The sequence below is a fragment of the Parasteatoda tepidariorum genome, chromosome 4 (assembly GCF_982258835.1).
Source record: "Parasteatoda tepidariorum strain Cologne lab strain chromosome 4, Ptep-v5.0, whole genome shotgun sequence".
NCBI classification, from domain to species: Eukaryota; Metazoa; Arthropoda; class Arachnida; order Araneae; family Theridiidae; genus Parasteatoda; species Parasteatoda tepidariorum.
This window is the reverse complement of record NC_141758.1, coordinates 9111161-9127999: the sequence shown is the minus strand read 5'-3', so window position 1 is coordinate 9127999 and position 16839 is coordinate 9111161. Positions and strand designations below refer to the sequence as shown.

General features: G+C 30.5%; 1 protein-coding gene across 2 annotated transcripts in view; it reads left to right on the top strand.

The window, feature by feature from the left end:
* Window positions 1–659: 659 nt before the first annotated feature.
* LOC107446147 (putative inorganic phosphate cotransporter) overlaps window positions 660–16839 on the top strand; it is a 42175-nt gene continuing 25995 nt past the window's right edge. The window contains exons 1-3 of one of the 2 annotated variants that reach the window (XM_087160610.1): window positions 660–828; window positions 6704–6927; window positions 12461–12694. In XM_087160610.1, the coding sequence (XP_087016736.1) occupies window positions 816–828; window positions 6704–6927; window positions 12461–12694 (471 nt within the window). In that variant the 5' untranslated portion in view covers window positions 660–815. The remainder of the gene's footprint in view (window positions 829–6703; window positions 6928–12460; window positions 12695–16839) is intronic. The other variant, XM_087160609.1, reaches the window with a different exon arrangement.

Sequence of the window (16839 nt, the reverse complement as noted above, 5' to 3'; positions counted from 1 at the left end):
GTGTTCCCTTGTTTTCTGGATTGGGTTTAAAATTACAAGTCTACAGAGTTTAACATTAGTAGTCTAAATTTAAAATTAGATCGGTTATATAATAAATAACATTTTCATAATTGATTTAAGTTTGCAACAGTCATTCACGACTGTTAGGTTCTTAGTTTATATATTTTTTTGCAAGCGCTCTCCATAGTAATTCTGAAATTGTCGCAAAATTCGTATACGAAGAAAAGCTCAGTTTTGCCAAAATTATTAGGGTATGCTATCTAATTTTGAATATTTAAAAAATTAATTATTTATGTTCATGGAATTTTTAATTGATTTTGATAATTTTTATCTAGGACGAAAAATTCCACAGAATTGGCATTTCTTTTGTTGTTTGTTTGTTTAAAAATTAAATATCTGTCTTTTAAAATATTAAAACTGTTTGTCCGTTAAAAAGCTCAGATAATTTTTTAGCGCAATATGATAGATATAGTATAAATTCTTGCTTTGTCTAAAGTGTAAGGTACTTTAACTCTAATATTTTTATTTTGCTTGGCGAAATACTTTCAAAAACACTATTACTATAATTTCTTTAGTCGAGTAATAAAGCACGATTTCAGGATAACACTGCCAAATGTGATTACCGGAAGTGTGGTAACTAACACCTCTATCATTCTCTTTCAAAACCTTAGTCTGGACAAATTTAAAATTTCTTGTCGTAATTCTGTTTAGTTAAAGGAATTCTAGAGTTAAAAGGGTTGTTTTATTTCGAAACCAGTTTAATGCATTTTCAGAAATAAAGATCATTTATGAATCAGACATCGGAATTTCTTTAAATGAAAAACCAAGGTATGGTATTGCTTATGATTATTATTATTCTAATTATTGCAAAAACATTTTAGTTTCTGTATGAAATTATGTTTCGGATTGAACTGATTTTACTTTAATTTTATAAAAAAAAAGTATTATAAAACTGACTGACCAACATATTACTTTATGATTGAGAGATAGCTTTTCATTGTAATAGAAAGTAAAACTTAAAATTATAATTTGGTGAAAGGTTCCATTTCCTATACTCTCCGTATAAGAACATTTTGATTTTTACCTTTGAGAATTTTACATTATACCGAAATTAATCAATTTTATGCATATAAATTTAATTTATTGACTTGCCGTAGTGAGTCTAGCAAAACTCATTGAAACATTAAAAATTAAATTTTAGGTTGTAAAATTCCTATTTAATTCCTATCCTAGACTAATTGTAATTTAGGTACCCATAAGAAATATATTTCTCTACCACCAGTCAGGGCTGAAAGCCCATATATATATCGAGACGGAAAAGTGTAAAAACTGGTAACAAATAAATTTCATTTTTTTGTGTTATTCCGGGAATAATAAAAATCCATAACTACCAATTGTTTTTAACGGATGCAATTTTTATATCGAATTGCTTCTTCGCCATGATAAATTTCCTAACAGTGAATTTTTATTAAAGAGAATAGATTAACTCCTCCCGAGTATTATTTAATATTGAAATAGTTCTTCTACCAGTATTTTTCTCTTTTCCGTCCCGCTTTCAGGCCTGCGCCCAGTTTGAAGTGGCAAATATAATATTATTTAATCAATATTATTAATTTATATAAACCACATTATTATTATTATTTAGTGGTAGATATTAGATTAAATTTTAGGTTGCACTGTTGTAAACCCTAAAAAATATTTATCTCGACGACCCTTCCGAAAGTGGTTGGTATGAAATTATATTCATCAAGATTGTTCTTATCGAATATATTGTAGAACATTTTTTTCTACCTTCATTTCGAGAAAGGCATATTCTTCGTGACTTCTACTACTAGGAGGAAATATACTTCTATATTTATTGTGTATGCAGTAGCTCTAACAAATATATGCTATAGATATATGCGAAATATAGGCTAACAAACAAAATGTATGCGCTAAGAAATAGTAGTAGTTCTATCCAGTTAGCTTCACCCGGAAAAAGGGTACAAAAGAAATAGTTTTACTAACAGTTTTTTTAAATTTTTTACAGACAAATGCTAGACTCTGTTTTTTGTAGCGAAAAACGATTACCTCAACAAATGACTTTCTAATAATCGGGTTTTCACGAATTAGGAGCCAACAGGGGTGAAAGCGAGACGGAAACGAGGAAAGGCTGGTAGTAAAACCTTTCCAGTTATAGCTAGTTTTGGGGAGGAGTTTACTTATTCTTTTTTTAAATTTTTCAACAATATCTACTTTATCTTGGAAAAGAAGCAGTTTTATATATATGCCAGAATTATAAAAGAAATCTTGATAGTTACAGATATTTCATTTTTTTCGAAAAAAATGCTGGAATGAAATGTTTTACGTACCAGGTTTTTCTCTTTTCCGTCTTGCTATATAAGGGCTTTCACCCATGGGAGCCAATCTTATGATACAAATTGTTGATAGCAAATATGGTATCAAACCCCTTAACTGCCGAGTAAAATTAACGTGATTCACTCCCCAGTGCCACGGTTTTTCGCTCAAGTGCACTTTCTTACACGGTGCTTTGGTGGAGAAAATGATGCACGCTTTGTAATTTAAAAACAAGAAATAGGAAAGAATGAAAGTACAAAATTTAAATTAAATAATAAAAATACAATATAAAAGATGTTAAAACTTAGCTGTTGTATGATAAATCCTGAAACATGGTTGGACACATAAACCAACATCACATTCATTGCACTGATAGCGGGATTCACCACGAATTTTTTTTCTTGAGCAAACAGCGCATTTTCGTGATGCATTTTTCTTTGAAGACGTTGATGGAAAGAATAAAAAGCACCAAATACATACGGGAAACAAAAGCGAAAAAAGAATAAACCCGACCTTACTCAAATAAATACACACAAGCGATTAATACGATATCACTTTTCCATAACATCCTTTTCCCATTCCCCCTCCTTCAAAATAAGCAAGGCTAAACTCGATCTGCCGCTGACGCTTGGCCAGCGTGTGAACGGCAGATCGAGTTTAGCCTTGAAATAAGTAATACATTCGCAAAACAAACACTTTCAAGGCCATTTTACTGCATTCTGAAGTAGGGGGTGTAGTTCTATTTATAGCAGCGCAATGCAAAGCATCGTACTTCGGGAAAGCGTATATATACGCCTGCGGCAGTTAACGCATTGTCTGGCCGAGACGTATATATACGCCCGCGGCAGTTAAGGGGTTAATAAATTATTAAAACAGACACAAAACACTACTTTGTCTGAATAAACGATGCTTTTTTCAGAGGTTTGGGATTTTCAAAATAGGGGAGGGGGAGGTAACTGTAAAGCCTATCCAGAGTCCCAATGGTTAAAGTCTTTTTTAATCGGACGGATCAAAATACAATTATGAAACTCGTTTGACCAAAACTGAATTAATAAATAATTTAATTGTTTAGTACTTTTTTGTCGTTTTATTAATTAATAATCGAAAACATTTTGAATTATTAATGCAAAATTTTACGTCATTCTAAGATATGTAAATTTAAATTATACAAAATTACAATAAAATCGCTGGGACAGTTACAGGAAAGTGAAAATTCAGGAATCAATAAGGCAAACCAGTGTGTTATTAGACACATTTTTGTTCAATGGGATGCCCGTGATTCTTTTTTTTTCCTTTTTTTTTTTTGCTTAAACGCATACAGTTGCGTAGTTACGTTTATAAAAGCAATCAATGTATAATTCCAATCTATTTCTTCAAACCATTTTAATTATTAACTCATGTAATATGTTTGTTTTATACCCATTGGCAAAATGGGTGTTGTTTTGGGTTTGATGGCGTGTGCATCTTATTTGGACGTCATCACACTTTTCAACTGTGTTCGAGAGTAATAGTAAGCAGTGCGCGTCATTGCATGCGTTGCTATGGCGATCGCTGCTATTTGATATTTTTTTTTAGAATTCGTATTTTTATTTTCACCAATAGGCATTTTCAATGTATTATCATAATAATAATTTAAAGTATTTTTATATTATTTTCATTATTAACGTATAATTACTGTCTTGACGGTGATTTTAATATAAATATGAATACTGAAGAAGGAAATGTATTTCGTGACGTCTTACATACGTCTTCGTGACTTCTATGTTTTAAAATCAATCTGACGACAAACATCAATTGAGACAGTTTTTGCAACCCATGATTTGAAATGTTGTGGCGTTTATCGGAATTAATCCAGAAAAAAAAGCATTTGACCATTGGGTAGCTAGTGATCGCAATTAAGCGATCTCAATTTTTACTTAATGGCGGTTGGTCAGAAATATATTGCTGACTCATTTAATCTTATTTTCTTTTTTAACTCGATAGTATAGGTACTACCGCTATTCTTTCTGACTCTGCCATCATAGTCTTTTTTTTCTAGTCTTTTTCTTTGGTTCTTATAATTTTGACGATTTATTTATTTTATATATTTTTACTTTTATACTTTATATTTTTTATACTTTTAGTATTTTATATATTATGGGTCATTTGAAAACAAAGGATAATATTGTTAATTATTTTTCCTGTAGAACTTATTCTATTGTTTTATATTTTTTTAAAAGATATAGGGTCCGTTTTGAGAAATATAAGGAACTAGTAAATTTAGTATTCGCATTTTGTTACGTTTACGCGTTACATTTTTTCCTTTTTTAAAAATTTAGTGAAGATTGTGAATTGTGCAAGATAAAGATTTTAAATACAAGTGCATTCATAATAAAGATGCAATAATAAGAGAAGAATTATAATTAAGAAATTATATTTTGCGTCATGAATTCCTTGTTCAAGACAGAAAAAACAATGTAAATGGAATAAGAAAATATTTATGATCAATAATAGAAAAATAGTTTTTTTTGTATGTGCAATATTTAAATTTCTATGAACCTTTATATTCATTCCTTCTTGTCTCATTTATTTTGGGCCAGATGGTCTACATTTTTTAAAAAAATACACGTGTGTTGATGCAAAAAAGTTAGCAGTTTATATAAAAGCAGTCATTTCACATCCTAGCAGTCATCCTAGATTAAGTATTGAAAGACATTTGCCTTCGTGGAGGACTTTTTGATGCAACAAACCAGCATTGATTACATGGAGAGAATGCCTGCGAAAACTTTCCACGGTTAACCTAACGGCAAGGGAACTCTAATTCATGATTCGTCTACCCCTGAGGATATTTTACGTCAGCACTGTGGTCGGTGCGAGCCGAATGCGGAATTCGAATCGACCAGCTATCGCTGAGATCGCTTATTTTATGATTTTGATTTTTTTTGCAACGGGGTTACGTATCCCACGATTTATTGTTTTTGTAACTGCTTCATATGCATCGATTGTTTCTTTCCTTATTTCTTCTGATACTCCGTGTCTCTTGTATTGACCTTAACTTGCATTTTTATTAGAGGTTCTGGGTCTTCTTCTGCTACTTTTTTATCTAACTCGTTATTAGTATTGTGACTCTACATCAATATATAAATGGATCCAAACAACTCTAACACTGACTTGAACAAACTATGACTAATGACTCCTTCTTGAAATGTTGAATCTTCCATCTCTGGTTCCTCAAAATGTTTAGCTAAATCTCTTGCAATTAATTTAGCTACCATGAATTTTTTAATGATCACATTATGGCTTGAAGATTTACCGTTAACATCATCCTCAGAGCTGGGCCAGTCTTCGTATGTCACAGAGGTGAATGCCACCCTTTCCGAAGGAGCACGTACCTTAACTACTGCTATAATTCATCATGGTTAAGCATCTATGGGTCTTCTCCCATAGGCCCAGCCCATGTTTTCCTTTTCTCTGCTAAGAGCAGCTTAGAATTAGGTCATGTTAATAAAGGTATTCATACGTATTGCTAATGCTTCTGAGAAAAATATTTTTTATTCTATTTTCTTCCTTCTTAAGCCTATTTCAAATATTGGATTCGTGAACAGAAGATGCGAGAAACACAGAGTGTAAAATAGCAGTTCATCTACTTATCATGAAAAAAATGGGAAAACAAACCAATTATCCTGATATAAATGAAACCTCTAGATAGTACAATCATATTTGAACATAGAACGGAAAAGACTTTTGATTTAACCGCTTTAATCTTGGTGTTCCTCTAGTGACAGAAAAAGTACAGTCAGAAATCCGTGTAATGTTTCTGCCTGCAATTACATCGTACTGGAGAACAAGGATTAAATATGAATCCTATGAGGAAATGGCTCTCCTTTTTTTAAATGCGATTATCCCGAAAACCATTGACTATGGATGAAATATTCCATTGGTATTAACACTTCCCTCACCAAGACAAGACATTTCCAACTGTACCGCTCTATCAAAATCCAATTGGTGTTCTTCCTTAATTAGACAAATTTGATTTACTTAAGTGATCAACATACAAGATAGACCAGTGGTCTGGTTACAAATGTTTTGCTTCATTCTATTATATAAGTTAAACTCATGTCCTGATAATAGAGGTCAATTTAGATCGCTGGTCGACTCGACAAATTTCATCTTACGTTATTTTAAAATAGTTTATTTTGATTCAAATAAATAATCCTGTTTGTTGTTTCCATCTGAATATCGTCTATAATTTCATTAATAGCAGTGTGAGAGAATCCTGAAAAATTTAAGATGTGGATTTTCATTAGTAATCAACTTCAAAGAATTACATGATGCTAACCGTTGTATTTCTTAATTTATCTCATAGTGTTATTTTTCTTTTCCTTAGAATGGATCGAGTTTTATTTTCCAAAAAGATATATTTTTGTTTTTGTTGCTCTCGTGGGGACGACGAGCATGTACGCTATTCGGACAAGCATAAGTGTCGGTATTGTCGCAATGGTGAACCAAACAGCTATATGGACCGAAAGAAACAGCTCTTCGAATAGCATAACAGGATGTCCCAATTTTGAATATTACAATAAAACAAGCAGAGTGGACATGGAATACAAAGTAAGTCTGATTTATACAGGATAAAAAAAAACATACATTTTATTCAAACTGTTGAACCGAAGAATTATCATTTTTGCATAAAAATGACTTTTATTAAATTAAAATATTACATTGGGAAACAATTTTTTATGAATATATATATATATACATATATATATATATATATATATATATATATATATATATATATATATATATATATATATATATATATATATATATATATATATATATATATATATATATATATATATATATATATACACAAATTAACATGAAAAACATGAATAAAATAAAAAACTAAATGGTAGAGAAACAAGAATGGTATAAGCAAATAGTCGTTTTCAAGACACATCTAATTGCCATAAATAATGCGATATTTCTGAATAAAGAATAATTATCCAAAGATAAAAATTATTCTTTATATGTGTCGATATCGCAAAAAACCTTATTTTGAAAAAAATCATGAAATAAAAGAAAAATGTAAAAGGAAATCAAACTTACCGGCGTGAATTAAAACGCGGTTTAGGTTTAAAAGTACAATAATAAAACAGTTAACAAAAATCGCGAAGATGTAAAAAATTGCTTATAGCTTGAATCGAATATAATAAAATTAAGAAAACATTTGATCGAAGAAGAAGAAAAAAATGTTTAGGTAAAATATTAGTGCTGCCATCTATGAGAAACAATTAGTAAAAAGGTAATAAAAATGAAATAATAATAAAAATGTTTAACGGATTGAATAAATTAGCAGTCTTAAAAAAAAAATAAAAAATAAATAAATAAAAAAATAAATAAATAAATAAAAAAAAATCATTAATAGGGAAATTAATTTAAAAGTCAGTCTGTCAGGATAGAAAGCCGTTTATAGACTCATCCTTCATTCATAATTTTACAGAATACACATATCCATCTTTCATAGGGTGACTTATTTAAAAATCAGAGCTTGCATACAGGAATAGAAACCGTTTATAGGTTTTATTCTTCATTCATACAACCTTACATAATTTTAAAGTATACACGTATCACCTGCATTTATATATATATATATATATATATATATATATATATATATATATATATATATATATATATATATATATATATATATATATATATAAGTTCAGATAAAACAAAGGAAAATTATAGACATATGAGAAAAAGGGGGGGAAAGAAAAATAATAATAAAAAAATAACAAACAACTGGGGGAAAAAAAACACGAAATTTTTTAAAAAATTCGGAAAATAAGGGATATGATCTTTTCATAAGCCCACACGATTATATCCGCAAAAAGGGTGCTTTCTGATATTGTATCAATATAGCCAAAGCAAAATATATTAATACAATAGTGTGAGGATCACCCAAAAAAATTTTTTACAAGAAATACAACAAATAAAATCGAACACAATAAGTAAAAATAAATAAAAATATAACACGTAAGAACAGAAAATAAAATAAGATAAAAAGAAAAAACAGAAAAAAACATTAACTATAAAGCGAGTTGCGAATTCAAATGTACTTACATGAACGGGAAATTTTTCAAGAACGATTTTAATAAAAAGATTTTCGCAACAAGATTGCCAGATTGCTGCATTACTGCATTGCTAAAGTGCGTTTGATTTATAAGTTACCAAGGATGGGCCCGAAATGGATGTGCGCAAGGTAATATTATACGGGATAATTTAAGGAAGTTAACCATAAATAATTTTAGAAAATAAATATTTATTTAAGAAAAAAGTAGAAAAGAGGAACAAGAATTGCCTGTTTTGTACATAATTTTAGCCACGGATTTGCCCGAAATGGATTTGCACATGGAAAAATTATATAATTTAACAAAGGAATTTTTTTAGTAATGGAATTTTTTAGTAAATAATTTTGACCACATATCACATCGTAAACGAAAATATTTTATTGCTTTTTTTGCTAGTTTCCACGTAGTAAAAAAGTGGAGACTCTTTTCTGCTTCTTCACTTTAGGCAATTCTAGAAAATCTTGGTTAGGAATGCATTATTAAATTACATAAAAAATGTAGCTCGTTAAGAGAAACGAATTTCAGATACGAAATCAGCGACGTGAAAACATCTGAAAGAACTGTTTCAAAATCGATTGTAACAGAGAAAATAATCCTCAGTGTTATTTATTGCTTATCATATTTAATTTTTTTCTAGCTTTCTTCCATAGCACGTTTGGCGGGAAAGAAATCTAAAAAGTGTATCAGTTGTAACTATAACGCTAACAAAATATTTAACTTTTAGCTCACACTTGAAAACTATGTATATATGAAGCACTTGTCAGTTTTAGAAAAAATGTAAGTAAGTTAACAAGGATATTTTGCCATTTTCTTATTTTACTAAAATTAACGAAAAAGATTGGAGTTTTCAAACCACTTTTTATAATTTAAATAGGACTCCAAAATAAAATGATGGCACTATAAAATTGATGAATTTTGTAAATATAAATAAAAACTTGTAGCGCTTTTTCTCTATTCTTGAAATTTATTTTGGAGAAACTAAACATTTGTGGTCAACAGAATGTAGCAGCACGAACAATTATATTTTAGACAGAACTTTTAAAAAATGAAAGAGGTTTAAATGTTGAACAAAAATGCACGTTGAAAATGTCAAAATTCCTACAATGCGTGCATAAAAATGTGGACACGGCGTGATTTGTACTTATGAGAAGAAGAAAAGCTCTCAATAGGTGTTTTTAACCAATTAAGCACGGATTTAACCTTTTGTCTACGGCTTCTGTTATTCTAGGCCATCAATTGTACCAACTTTACATTTCAAACTATTCACATTTAAAACAAAAATACTCTTCATATTCACTTTCAATAGGGAACGGAAAAAATATACAATTAAAAGTTGCTCAGTTTGGTCGTTTTTAATTAATTTTATTATTCTCCACTTTCTCAGTATTTTTAGTGTGCAATTCAGAATTGAGTGAATAATAATGAACAGATAATAATTGACCAATTAACCTGGATTTAATTTTAGAAATCCTTCCAAGTGTGTGTAATTGGGTACTTGAAATTTAAAAAGATGTATTGAATCTGTGCCAGCTGATTGTTCATAAGTAAAATGGCGTGTTAAAGTTGAGCTAAGTGTTTCTCCTCATAAGTTTCACCGTATGAGTTAGAATGTTAATTAACGTGAGGTTATTTATATAAAGCGCCGCATCACGCATTGAATGAGTTGAAATGTAATTCATTCTTTTATCTAGCACAGATTTTTTATTTTCTTATTTTATTGTAACAGTGATATATTTTTGTTTTGTGTATCTGACAACTTGGATGCATGATCTATTTGTTTATGTTGTACATGGCTTTATACCTGTCTTTGTGTTAAGTAAGAAATATATAGTGAAAGAATTAAAATCTTTGTGAAAGAATATAGAATGCGCGTCATTTAATAGAATTGATACTTGATGGGCATGGCTTACTCGAAATAGAATGGAAAGAAGAGCTGCTAACGTAAACAAATGCCTCGTTTCAACAAGCAATCAGTCTCTCGAGAATCCCAACACTACGTCACTTGCGGGTATCTCGTGAAAACCAAGCAGTGACGTGTATTTATACATGTAAAACGCAGTGCAAATGGCCCTATTATAAATGTTACGAAAATCTTACTACCAAGATTTCTTTAACAGTTACATATGACTGTTTTATTACCCAAGATATTTAAAAAAAGTTAGTGACAAATAGTTCATAGGTTAAAAAAAAAAGTTAGTTTCAGCCCACGATTCTTTCCACTACTATCACCACTCAATATAAAATATTTAGTAGTTCGGCTTGTGATATAAAATAAACATACAACGAAAAAAAAAAAATTTTTTTTTTTTTCATTTCATGGAAATTTCGAATCTTGATAGTGAATAGCAATTTTTATTTTACATGACGTGTATACACGTCATGCGTTCCGCAATAGGGATTTAGTCCGACCTGTACATGTTTCCGTGAATGACCGAAATCAAGAGAATGTCGACTTTCACCGGTGAATGTTAACAATCACATAGTCGCTTTGGCGAATGTCCGAGATATTTGTTATATCCGACTTGATATTAATTTATTTTCGATATTTTAATATCTGCTGAGGATAGATTAAGAGAAACATCAGTGTTCGATGTGCCGATTAAATGCATATTGAGCAGTGGCACGCGACCTTAACACGTTGAGCGCCGCGTCTGCAATCGGTGTCTGACACTGGACTTTCCATTTAGGCAGCGTCAACCACAGGCGGCTGACACTGAAATTATGTTTAGGCCGCGTCTACCACCGGTGGCTGAGACTGAAATTACATTTAGGTCGCGTCAATATCACCTGTGACTGACACTGAAATTTCATTTAGGCTGCGTCAACCACCGCTTGCTGACTCAGACCTTTCACACAGGCCGCGAAAAACAGCTCGCTGATAGCGTATAACATGATATAGAACTATAAAATTTTCACTCTTTTATGGAATTGCAGAAAATTTATTCAATATTTACTTAATTATTGTGATTCTTGGTTTAATAAATTCAATTTAGTAGATTTTTATTCACCACTATTTTTAAGCAATTCGTAGGGATATATTATTCACCACTAAATAATGATATGTCATGCTAAACCTTTTAAAAACTAGCAAAATATGTTATTATTTGCAAATTTAGTTCGTAGTCATTTACAGTGTAAAATTAGCGTGGCGTTCAACGTGTAAAGAAACATTGATATAGGGCATATCGGGTAGTGGCACGAAACCTTAAAAAAACATCAGTGTAGAGTATACTGGGTAGTGGCACTTAACTTGACCTAGTATATACATATTTCGGACATTTACCAAAGCGGCTATGTGATTATCAACATTCACAGATAGAAGTCAACACCCAACAATTTCGGTCATTCACAGTAACATATCGTTTACTTACTCCACAATGTTATCATTATTAAACCTTATGTCATGTGAATTTATCTCCTAAAATCACCGGTTTTTCTAATGATGCTAGGTTTAACCTTTTGTATCCCAAGAACATTAAAATTCTGTTGAATATAAGCACTAAATCACTTAATATAAGCTCGTCAAACGCACTTAAATGAGCAATCTTTGATTAAAATTTTAAACTGACAGCTATTTAATGATTGTACACCGTATACTTTAAGTAAAGAGACATATTTGAATTTCATGCTTTTTAGAAAATAGAGGTTAGTTAAAAATGTTTTAAGTATTGAAGTTCAAAACTTGTGTAATTAGTAATATATTTTGACTACTATGGTAAGAATAATTATAAGAAAGCAATCTATAATATAAATAAGAGTTTACCAAAAAAAAAAACATTGATTACAACTTTTAATAAGGAGTGGCAGTTAGAAAATGTTTATTTTTTACTCCTTTCATAAAAGAAAAAAATAAAATAAATTTTTCTTACTTTTATAATTTTCCTATACTAAAATATCTCTGAATAAACAGTGTACTTTTATTAACTATTATTATTTTTTTTCAAAAACATAAAAAAAGCAGTTTTTTTTTCTCATTCTAACCAACTTTTTTCTGTTTTTAGGGAGAACATTACAATTGGGATATCAGAGCACAATCTCATATTCTGGGTTCATATTTCTATGGTAACATAGCTACCCAATTGATCGGAGGAATATTAGCTGAAAAAGTTGGTGCTAAATATGTTTATGGCGGAGGAATACTTTTGACAGCCATTGTTTACTTGCTGACGCCATTGGTCGCCAGATGGGGTTACACTGCTGTTGTCGTAAATCGGATCATTCAAGGTCTAGGAGACGTAAGCAGGCAATTTTAGTTTCATTAAATACGCTGTTATTAAATAAGTTGCTGAATTAATGGACAAACCAATTAATTACATTGGGGAACAATTTTATTTTGTTGCATGTAGACAAGTATTTCAATTTTTCATAAATTTGGAGTGGAAGTTTCAAATCTGAAATTAGATTTGTTCGGAATGCTACAGTTTTTTTTTCTTTCAAAATGATATTCTTAATTTCTTTTATTTCTGGTCAGAATAGGCAAGTTTAAAATGAGAGTATATGATTATATACACTTGTCTGCAACCTTGAACATAACACTTAAGACAAAAACATCTGTCTTTAACGTATCCCATCATAAACTTTTTTTTATATTTTCTTTTTATTTCCAATGAGCTGCACAATCAGTATTCCCGATGAGCAGACCTAGTGCGTTCTCCAGAAGTGGTATCCACTCTTTCAGGACCACCACAATGGGTGAGATACCATTGGCCATGTTAATTTGGACGTCTAGTTTCTGCCTCACTAGATGGCAGCACCGAGACTCTATTTTGGATCCTAAAGTGCACAAGGAATTTAATTCTGCCTAGAGCCAATAAGGCATTCCAGGGATCTTTTACATGCCGCATAATCATACGACATGGCCCGCTGAGGATTTTCTGCATCCCGAAAATCCGGTGTTTGGGCCGGGGATCGAACCCGCAGACTTGGGTCCCATCATAAACTAAAATCTGAATTAAGGGCCAGCTCTTAGAATTTCAAAATATTAGCCAGTAAATTAGCCAAATGTGAATACTTTTCGCCAATTTTCAAAAGTTCTCCAAATGCAAATCTTAACAATTTTTTATAATTAATTTTTTCCCATAGGGAACTATTTTACTGTAGTTTGTTGCAGGTTTATGTTATTTGGACCCAATTCTAATTGGTAATGCGGTGCATCTACCGAAAATTACTGTAATCGAACAAAAAGTACTGATTTGTTTGGAAAAATAAATTTGATGTAATTTTGAGGATAATATATATTTTTGAGTAAAAAATATATTTCCGTTCCAGTGGAAAAAAACCATACGCCAATACTTTCGACAAAATAAAATTTTGTTTATCCCTTATTTATTTTTACCCCCCGCCAAATTTACTATTATATCGCATTTGGTGTGGTGGAGAATGCTTAGCTGTCAATGTCTTTCGTCCTCATGTTATTTCAAAGGTAGAGAAGGTATTTTCGATGTACTTAATATCTTAGAGGAAATAAAAGAGCATTAAATAATCAATTAAACTGGAAGTATTTGATCGTTTTGCATTTCTTAAAATAAATATTCCTTGCATAAAAAAGGCATATAAAAATGAAGTTTAAATGAACAAAGTTTTAAAAAAAGTGTTTTGGAAAAAAAAAACTGGTTCATATGAACATGAGTAAGTAATTCTTAATTACTCCCTTATATTTAATGTGAGCCAGTTTCTTATTAAAAACCATATTGAACAAGGGTATAAATTAAGTTCTCAATGAAAGTTCGTCTCCTTAAATGAGTGAAGTAGTTACTAAATTTCAAAGTAGTTTGTAGTCACAACAATTAAAAGAAAGGTAGTTGTAGTTAACTACATATGTAACGAAATAGTTGTTGTAAACTACAAAAATAATGGAGTTTTTCTGACCACTGATCATGATAGTTGTCTCCTTTTTCAATTTCTTCAGGGAATTTTGAACACAAATGCCTTAAAAAAACTAATTAATCTGTCTAATCATTAGGCCAATGTTGCATAAATGCACCATTATATTTCTTTTGATATTTTTCATGTCAGAAACTTTTTTGCGTCTTAATATACAAAATTTAAGCACTTTTCAATGAAAATAATACCAGTTTCGTTTTTTAAATTTCTATGCTTTTTCGTAAAATGTTTTAACTCTAATCAATGTTTTGCTACCACTTTCATTACCAACTGCTCAGGATTCGGTTAAAAAATATTTTGAGAAACTGTACATAACTATGAACTAAAATTTACAGATTTCCTTTCAATTTTGCCAACTTTTAAGAAGGCTCAACACAAAATAACTGTTATAAAGTGGCATTTAGCATGAGCCTTTGATTTATTCAGAAGCAGTGGTGATTGAAAACCATAAAAATCGAGTTTACTAAACCAAGAATCATACATTAAAACACTATGCTAGAAAATATTTATTCACTGTTCGGAGCAAGTTGTTATCTTTGAATTTTAAATATTGCGTGGAGATAGGATTTCCGGGCTGGTATATATATATAGTGAACCAAATGTTCAGTCCCTTGCCTTGCTATACACACATAATGTCATTTTTTGTGGATATAGTGAACCAAAAAAGTGAGAAAGTTTGATATAATGAACTTTTTTCTGTCTTCGACTGATTTTTTTTCTTCATTTTTTTGATATTTTCAGGGAATATAAACTATCCAAATCTGAAGTTTGTAACATATGGAAAAATAGGCAATTAATAATTTCTGCTCATGAAAAAAATTTAGATGTCAGAATAAGTTGAGAAAAGCAGATCACAAGGATGATGAAGAAGCATTACTGAAGTGGTTCACCATTCGAAGAGGCAGCAATTTTCCTGTATCTGGACAAATGCGGATGAATTTGCTAAATGTTTTTATGAGACTACTTTCATGTGTTCGAATGGCTGGTTAGACAGGTTTAAAAAACGGAATAACAGAAATTCAGGAAAAATTATCTGAGAGTCGGGAAGTGTTTTCATAACTGATGTTGAGGATTGTTCATCAGCTAAAGATTACTAATTTTTTTTGTACGCAAGACGAAGAGTAATGAAAAATAACACATTTTTTGCTACTACATATTATTTTTCAGTTATTTATTTGAATAATGTGCAATAAAAGGGAGGAGTTTGGGAACCATTAGGTAAATTATCTGCGTAACGGATATAGTGAACACCCGGTTATAGTGAACCGAAATTTCGGTCCCTTGAAGGTTCACTATAGCGGGGTTTGACTGTATATATATATATATATATATATATATATATATATATATATATATATATATATATATATATATATATATATATATATATATATATATATATGTAATAACGGTGGATCCACACCATTATTTTTTAGTTAATTAGTAGTCAAAGCAGCATGATTAAGGAGTCCAGATTCGGCATAATCTTTTATTTTTAATAGCGATGGTTAAAGCATACATCTTAGCCTCCTCCCGCTGGAGATGGGGGGAGACCTATGTACCGTCTAAGCAGACGGATTTTACTTAAGCATGATAAACAACAAAAAGCACACGCAAAAATATTGCTCCTCTATTTTATAGGATGATAAAAAGTTGTGAAGAGGCTAGTCATAATGCATTTTTCTGTATTCTTACGCCTCATCAATTTATTTATTACTCATAGCAAATCGTTTAATCTTTCCATATATGGAAGTGAAAGATCTTAAAATAACTTCTCTTTTGAAGTATAAATCTAATTATTATTCATTGGCATGTTTTTAGCCTTGAAGTCCCAAAATAGAATTTCTACCCTTATCCTTTACCAAAGATATTTTATGAAAACGAATGAAGTTTTAATGCTTTTATTAATACAAAAGTATTTAATTTTTGTATTACATCCCCCCCCAAAAAAATTTTTGGTAAGCCAAAAAAAATAGTAATAAAATTTAGAATACTATGAATTTATAAAATTTACGTTGATATGACTGTCCTCTTTCCTACTATAACTAACATTTTTCCAATATGTGAAAAATATTATTTACAGCAACAACAATAAAAGCATGATAATGCACTTTATCTGTTTAGTGAACTAAACAGAAAGAAAAAAGGAAACATTTTATATAACTATTCTAAAAAACTTTTCAAAAATTTTCACACAAAAATATACAAAATTTTTATGCAAAACGACCTGGACAACAAGTGTCATTTAATCAGAATTTAAGATTCTGTATGGTTAATGGGGTTTTTTACTTGATGAAATTCTGTATTCCTCGTTAAAATGGAGGAAAACAGAGTTTCATGAAGCACTGTGAAATTGAGAGATCCAGACTGGATAAAACAAAAATAGTTTAGAAAGATTTTCTCACTGTGTTGAGAAAAAAAAAAAGCTCATGTTACTTCGCCCTCACTCCCAACTGATGCTGCGGTAAACATCTCCACACAACGCGATTCGGATCTC